The 8,211-nt window shown below is 60.3% G+C and overlaps 1 protein-coding gene across 1 annotated transcript; it reads right to left on the bottom strand.

Annotated features, from left to right (window-relative positions):
* Positions 1–4,443: 4,443 nt before the first annotated feature.
* LOC123622533 (arginine vasopressin) lies at positions 4,444–6,866 on the bottom strand. The gene is made up of 3 exons (XM_045528960.1): positions 6,657–6,866; positions 4,827–5,028; positions 4,444–4,683 (listed from the first exon to the last, which is right to left on the bottom strand). The coding sequence occupies exons 1-3, from the start codon at positions 6,774–6,776 to the stop codon at positions 4,511–4,513; spliced, it is 495 nt and encodes a 164-aa protein (XP_045384916.1). The 5' UTR covers positions 6,777–6,866; the 3' UTR covers positions 4,444–4,510.
* Positions 6,867–8,211: the final 1,345 nt, after the last annotated feature.

Genomic DNA, 8,211 nt, shown 5'->3' on the forward strand with positions numbered 1-8,211 from the left:
CATGAGGCTAACTCTGCTGAGCCTTTATTGGGGGAGTATCTTCTATTTTTAAGCCCAGAGGTGTGATACTGAGTTTTCAGAATTTTGCCACAGCCTGGTCATGACGCTGTGATTCCATAATTAGACTGTGCTGTGCCTCTGCTTCTGGACTGCACGGTGGGCTCGGACCCGAGTGAGAGGTCCGTGTGGCTGGGTGGTCTCTGGCCAGATCAGTGCTGCCGGTGCCCAGGCTCTGCAACAGGAGACCACCCAACCACGGACACTCAACTACACCATGCAGCCAGCCAGGGCAGCTCTTGGTGGAACTGAGCCTTGGTTTCCTCCCAACTATAAGAGTTCAGGTATTAAATGAGATAATACGTATAAAGCACTTAGCACCATGCCTGGGACATTGTTCTTAATACATAGAAACTGCAAAGAGACTTTGCAAAGGTTTTGAACATGCATGGATGGCCTTCAGGGTCTCCATGATCTCATGGTCACACATGCGCAGTCGTGTGTGTAAAGCACCTGTTTCTGGGCCCACAGGCTGGCTGCAGCCGGCCCCTCCATGGAGGGCAGTGTGGCTCCTCAGCCCACAAGGATCAGCCCCGGCTGCCTGAGCTGCATGCTGGTGGGGCTGGAAATCCTTTCACATGTCCCCAGGGGTCCTCCAACTAGATCCCTAGACATGGGGTACAAACATATGCGTCGTGGCTAGATATTGCCACATTCCCCTCCACAGAGCTCCTGCCCCTCGTATTTCCACCTCAGGATATGACAGCCCAGTTAAGCTATGGCCTCACCACCAGACTGTCGTCAAACATTGAGATTTTTGCCAATCTGCTAAGCAAGATCGTGTTTTTAGGGATTATGGCCCAAACCCAGTAGCCACCAGCCCCATGTGGCTATCAAGCACTTGAAATGAGGCTGGTTTGACAAAGGAACTGAGTTTTAAATGTTATTAACTTTCCATTAATTTGAATGACCACATGAGGCTAGTGGCTCCCACACTGGACAGTGCAGCTTCGGCTAATTCCCAACCCGGACAGTGCCCCTCCCACCCCGTGCTGGAAGGAAAGGTCCTGCCACGTGCACATGGGCTGAGAAGCCAGGCGAGGCACAGGGAGTGGGGAGAGTACAAGCTGAGGGGTCAGCTGTGGAGCTGGCACTGCTCACAGAAGACTCCGCGGGGGAGGGCCAGCCTGAAGCAGCAGCCCCTCCCCAGTGGCCATCACAATGGCAGCCGGCCAGCGTCACAATAACACAGGTGGGAGGCCAAGCAGCAGCCTTGCAGCCCAGCAGCCAGTTTCCTTCTGGGGCAGGTCCCTTTGTCTGCAGACCTACTTACAGCAACCGCAGCGTCAGAGGGCCCCGTCTCCTGGGGGATACAAAAGCGCCCAGCCACTGAGTGGCCTCACGCTGGACACCTACAGGAGGAGGCAGGCCAGGTGTGGGGCTGGCAAGACCTGCTCAGCCCCAGCACCCAGGTGCCGCAGGGCCCAGCCGCCCAGCTGCAGGGGGCTGCACTGCAGGCTGAGCAATGAGAAGCTGCTCCTATTCTTCCTGGCCGTCTGGTTCTTCTACTTCTTCTGCCTTCACCACTGATTCTGACCGCCCTTCCGCCTGCTCAGGAGGGTGACAGCAGCTGGCCTCACCCAGCCCCTTCCAGTGGGACAGAGTGGCCAGGGCCAGAGCCTGGGCTCCACACAGCAGACGGCACGTCTCACCTTTGCACCTGGGGAGTGGACATTTGGAGACCGCAGTCCCCCGGGGTGCTGTGGCCCCGGCTCCTGCCCGCTGAGGGCCCTGGTGCTGCACGGCCCAGAGAAGCCTCGTCCTCCATCCAGTAAATGGTGCAGGAAGGGGAAGAGAAATGTGTCCCAAACACCGTGCAGGCGAGGGTGTGCAGAGTCTCTGGAGGGCAGCGGGGACACAGCAAGGCTTTGGGGCCCTGAGTCTTCCCAGTCGGCGCAGGTCAACTCTGCTTGGTGACTAGGAAGCTGCTTTGTGCCTGGCCCCAGGCTCTCATGAGAAATAAACTGCCCTCAGAGAAGCTGTGACAGCAAGAGACATCTTATTCCCATTTTTGGGGGACGGAAGAAGGGCCCAGGAGTGCTTAGGACATTTCTGGCCAGGGTGGTGAAAAGACCATGTGCTCTTGAAACAGTCTTTAAAATGAGATAAAAATGGACACATCTCCTAGGCTGCGGGTGTCCAGGCTCCACCCGGACCTAGGACAGGTGCTGGCTGCCCAGGTGGCTCCCAGGCCTGGTCTTCCCGGGGAGCAGGAGCGGCTAGACATGCAGACCCCCAGGGCCCCGCAGCAGGCGTGGGCAGCAGCTCCAGCACAGCCGCTGGGGGGAGGCAGCTTTGCGCTCCTGTGTGCACCCTGTGCCCACGCAGGCCACACGCTGGCAGAGCGCTTGCTGGGTTTGGGTGATAGGAGGTCCCCCAGAGAGAAGGGCTGCCGGCAGTCAGAGAGCCCTGGTCAGGGGGAACAAGGCTGCTACCCTAAGACCATGACAGGGAACAAAGGTTCCCCCCACACACAAAGAAGAGCTTCTGCTACATGCTGGGGCTTTTCTAAGACCACGGTCGCGCAGGGAGGGTCAGGCAAGACTCGGGGCTGGCACAGACAGTTAAAGGAAAGGGCACACAGGCGTGTCACCAGCAGGGCAGGACAGGCCATCCGTGCAGTCCCTGAAGTCTCACGGTTGGGCTGTGTCAAGGTCAACATCTCTGGGAAGTGGAGGGCAGGGTGTGACCACGTCTCTGCAGCCACCTTTGTGGACAGATCCCCTGAGAACTGTAGCCTGACCCCAACCCCAGATCTCTGAATTCTTGGGTCTGGATGGGAGCCCTGGGTGTCCTGAAGCGACCAGGAATGTGTAACCGTGGCCTGTCACAGGTGCCTGGGACTGATTAAGCTAAGGAGCAAGTACAGTATAGAGTGTCTCTAGGCTGCTCCTTCCCAGGCGAGCTGAGAAGGGAACAGGGAACAGCGCCGTGTGTTTGCTCGCTGACGTTCTTCTGGTGATTGGATTCTAGCTGATGTAGTAAACAGTTGTAGGGGGACAACTTTCCCCTTGGGACTCCACGAAGCTAAATTTTGGATTTAAAAAACCCCACAGCCCATAAACAAGTGTTTTTCCTGAAATGGGCCACACACAGAAAAGGTACCGTCCCCCTCAGAGAGCAGTGTCAGGCGCTGAGAGGTGGTGGCGCCTGGCCAGAGGGTGGCACTCAGCCCCCACCCCCCACACGCCCACCTGGGCTCATCCCTCAGGGAGTCTGGGCCTCAAGCACTGGATGGATCTGAAAATGGGAGTTTTTGTCCTTTCAGGCCTCTGACGGGAATTACAGCCTGGCAGGCTGCAGTGACGCAGTGACTGCTCCCGGCTGCCCTGTGACAGTTCTACTAGTGGGAGTGTAGGAGGGGGACAGAAGCATGATGACACAGACAGGCGCTCCACGAGAAGGAAGCCCACAGCGGTGGAAGCCAAGGAGCTGGAGGGGCAGGGGGAGGACACAGGAGTGAGGGCCAAAGGAGAGAAAGGGGCAAAGGGGACAGAGAGTGATGTCGGAGCAGAGGCCAAGTGCCGGTGGGTGCACACACGCATGTGTGCCTGTGTGTACAAGTGCCTGTTGTGTCTGTGGTTCTGAATGTGGGTCTTGGGGTCTCTATCTATGGTTGTGGTCAAGGTCAGGGACATGTTGCTAACAATTATTTTCTTGTCCGTATTCCTGAGTGTGTGTGGTTGTGTGTGGCTGTACCTGTGGGGTCACATAGCTGGTTTCCCAGTGGGGTCTGTCCGCTACTCTGGCTGAGGGGCCCTAATGGTGGGTGCACCTGGTCAGATAGCAGGTGGCACTGTCTCTACTGGGTCTGGGGTGATGTCGTCCACACCACACACAAGCACGGTCTTGGAGGAAATAGATACTGGAGTGGGAATCCCAGGACCTGGGTGGGTCCCTGAACTGTTTGTGTCTCAGTCTCCTGGGATAAAAATGGGGACAGAATGGTTACCCCTTGCTTCGTCTGCTCTGCCTTTGTCTCTCACTCTTCTATCCGTCACTCTCAATGTCGCTGTGTGTCTCTCCATCCTTCTCTCTGTCTCGATCCCTTGCTGTTGGTCTATCAACAAGACTCTTTCCCCTCTCTGCCTTTACTTCTACTCCTCTGCCAGAGAAGACCAACCAGCTCCCTCCAAGGCCACTTAAGGCCTCTGGTCTTTCCCCTCGCTCGCCCCACCCTCCACCCCAGATCGCCCTTTCTCCGGGTCTAGCGACAGCTCTGGTGATCCAAGATCGATTCCCCTACAGCATTTGTCCCTTCTCTGGGACGGACCTGCCCAGGACTTCGGGTGCAGAGACTGGCCAGTGCGGGATAAGGGATGGGGGTCCGCGCCCCACTCTTCCTTTCCCCTCCCTCCTCCAAAGACGCAGACAGACACCAGGCAGTGCATTTACAGAGGTTTATTTTCCGTCCTGCGGGGGGGGCGGAGGTGCGGGAGGGCGGGGGGCGAGCTCAGTAGCCGCCGGGCTGCGCGGGCTCGGCGAGCTCGGGCGCCCGCGCCAGTTGCACCAGTCGCATCAGCAAGGCCCCGGCGGGCGCGTGCAGCTGCGTGGCGTTGTCCCCGTCGCTGGCGCGGGCGCGGCGGTGAGGGCCCTCGTGGCACTCGGGCTCGGCCACGCAGCTCTCTGCGGGGAGGACGGTGTGATCCCGGGCGCTTGGGGTGGGCGCAGCTCCCGGGTCTCCACTGCCCCCGCCTTCCCGCCCCGCCCCGCCCCCAGGACTCCCCCAGCCCCGGTCAGTCCCAGCCCCCCCCAGCCCCGCCGCTCACCGTCGTCGCAGCAGAAGCCGGCGGCGGCGCAGCGGCCCCCGCTCCCGCAGGGCTTCAGGCCGGACTGGCAGGGCGACGGCAGGTAGTTCTCCTCCTGGCAGCGCAGCGCCTCGGCCGTGCCCACGAAGCAGCCCAGCTCGTCCGCGCAGCAGATGCTGGGCCCGAAGCAGCGCCCTTTGCCCCCGGGGCCGCAGGGGAGGCACTGCGGGGACAGGCGGGCTGAGCGGGAGGATGGGGCAGCCCGGGGAGGGGGTCAGGGGGACCCCGCGAAGCCGGGCGGGCTGTGCGGGGCAGGGATGCTGGGGTCCGGGCTGGCGAGTGCGGCGGGACGCAGGCGCTGCAGGCGCCGCTGTCTGGGCCTCCACCGCGGTCAAGGCCAGGAGTCAAAATCTACTCAAGTCCTTATGTTTTCAGGAGACTGAGGACCAACTGTCAGTAACAGCTGCATCCTCACCCTGGGCCGTCGGACGGGTCTCCCATGGGCTCAGCTTGGGGACCCTCCTCCTCAGCTCTGGGATCATCACTGGCATCCACAGTTGGGCTGCCCACCACCCTCCCCTAGTCCAGACCTTCCTCCTGTCCCTGTCACTCCTGCTTGGTCCCTAGTTCATCCACCCCACCCTGCTCCCCCCAGCAGAGGGCCCCTGGCACCCCTAGTACATCCAGGCCCTTTCCTGATCCCTCTCTTGTCCTTGGCCCCCCGCCAGCCCCAGCAAGTGGGCCTCAACCTGGGCCCAGACCCCCTCTTCACCTGCCTATGACCTACCAGGTGGGTGCAGGGGCCTGAGCCCAAGAGGGGGGTCATGGTCACCTAGGTGCCTCAGGCCTCCAGGGAGCCAAGCAGAGGGAAGGTAGGCAGCAGGGGTTGCCCACCTGGCCACTCTCATTGGTTCAACAGCTCAGAATTGAGCCTGGGCAGAATCGCACATGCTGATTGGATTTCCTTCAGCTCTGCTCGAAATGGAATAAACACCCTGCACAAGAGAATAGGGGTGGGCCAGGCGGTGGCTCACACCTGTCATCCTAGCACTCTGGGAGGCTGAAGCAAAAGGATCACTTGAGGTCGAGTTCCAGATCAGCCTAAGAAAGACTGAGACCCCGTCTCTACCAAATATAGAAAAAATTAGCTGGGCATCATGTCTTGAGCCTGTAGTCTCAGCTACTAGGGAGGCTGAGGCAGGAGGATCACAACGAGCCCAGGAGTTTGAGGTTGCAGTGAAACAATGATGCCATTGTACTCTACCTGGGGTGACAGAATGAGACTCTGTCTCAAAAAAAATAAAATAGAGATAGGTACCCAGCAGAACTTCCTTACAGAATGCCTGGGTAGCACCCACGACTCAGATGAGCTCAGAGCAATGGCCTTCTGTGGGGGCTTGGGGGGGACGGGTGCCTGTGGCTGGGAGAGGCTGGGGCTGGATGGGGAAGGCCTCAAATGCTGGTGGGACAGAGCCTCTGACATTCTAGCCTGTCTAGATGACAGGACCCCATGGGCACAGAGGAGGCCTCAGCACCCCCTTTTCCCTGATCTAGACCCAAGCCCAGTTACAGTACTATCTCTCACTTTCTGCATCCCCTGTCTGGATGGGGACAGTGTCCAGGAGCCCCTTCAGCCCCTCCAGCCCCTCCTAGCCTGCCCAGCAACCTGGTCCCTCTGACCCACCCTGTGGGCCCCTCTGTCCAGCCCGCCATGCCTCCTTCCTCCCCCGCACTTCCTCTAAAGGTTGCCTTCTCCAGAGCCTTCCCTCTTTCCTAGCCCCTGTCCCAGGATGCCAGTCCTAGGGCAATGCCCATGCTGGCTGCCCTGAGATGGGCCATGGTGGGTAGTACCTGTCTCAGCTCCATGTCGGGCATGGCTCTCTTGCCGCCCCTCGGGCAATTCTGGAAGTAGCAAGCGGAGGAGAAGGCCAGCAGGCCGAGGAAGCAGGCGGGCAGCGTGGTGTCAGGCATCCTGGTGCACGCAGGTGGGCACTGCGTACAGCGCTGCTCGGTGGCTCTGTGCTGCTGCCTTCGCTGGCTGCCTATTTATGTCCGCAGGTGTTCCCTTGGAGGCGAGACGTGGCCGTCATGCCCCTCCCCAGCCGCTCCTGAGGAGCCCATGGCCCCCAGGTCCCAAGCCGTCAGCTGTGATTCAGGCGTCTGGGGACACACGTGGGCCTGTCTATGCAGGGGACAATGGAGGAGGGGTGCAGACCTCCAGGATGTCATTGGCTGGGATGTGACAGGAGCTGCCACGACTGTGACAGCCTCGCTCTGGAATCGGGGAGAGGGGCAGACTGGGGGTGGCCTGGAGAACGTCTCTGAGCTTTCTGGCTGCCTGGAAGGGCCTGGGGATGGGAGGGGGGGGTGGGCGACAGGAACCCGAGGGACTGGTGTGTTAGGAGCAGGTGAGGCCCTAGTCCAGGGGTGTCAGCAGACGCCATGTATGTGGGGACCCGACCAGGAGTGCCAGCCCTGTGACAAGACAAGTGACCGAGAATAGCACACACTCAGGGTGGGGATGACAGAGGACTTTGTACTGGCTGCACTAAGAAAGGTAATTGCTTCCTGTGGGCAAGGCAGCTGCAGGCGTCAAGCAAGGCACGGACTCAGAATCAGAGGGGACCTTTCTCACAGGGTGGGTGTGCAGGCTTCTGGGGGATGCTCAGGACGTGTCTCCCCCGATGCCCATGGAGCAGGGTACAGGAGGGCACAGACTCAGGCCCTGAGACTGGGGGCCTTGGGGACAGCTTCTTGGCATGTCCCCCATCACCTCCCTCTCAGGTAGGACCATGGGGTTGGGGCAGCTACTGTGGAGGAATGAGAGCTCCAGGCCCAGTACGGGTCACAGGTGGGAGAGCCCTGTGGGATCTGACAACTGCCGGCCCCAATTTCTACCTCCTCCAGGACCCTAGTCAGTGGGGACCACAGCTCAGGCCTGGAGTGGGCGTGGGGGCCGGGGCTCCGGACCTGGGGAAAGGCCGGGCTAAATGGACCCAGCCTGAGAAAACAGCTTTTGGTGCCTGATCCCAGGTCTAAAGAGGCCACATCCCCTCTCTCCTGGGCCACTGGAATGCCCCTCTGGTCTTGGACTCAGGCTGGCCCCCCAGGCCCCTCAGGCTGTGCACAGCCCCCGCAGGCTTTTGGTCTTCTCTCCAGGGTGCACCTGGGTGCTGCATGGAAGCTCCAGGGGACATAGTGGCCCCCTCCCTACCAAGTACAGTGGGGGTCCAGCAGCCCTGGAGGGGGCTCAGCACATAACACCAGGCTTTTCAGGAATGAGCCCTCAGGGGCTGTGAGGACACCGTGAGAGGCAGTGCTGGGCAGCTGTCAGGGCAGCAACCCCGGAGCCCAGTGGCCCGTGTTGCTTGGAAGCTCGTGGCTTGGGCAGCTCGGCAGACTTCTC

Source organism: Lemur catta, chromosome 17 (genome assembly GCF_020740605.2).
Source record: "Lemur catta isolate mLemCat1 chromosome 17, mLemCat1.pri, whole genome shotgun sequence".
NCBI lineage: Eukaryota > Metazoa > Chordata > Mammalia > Primates > Lemuridae > Lemur > Lemur catta.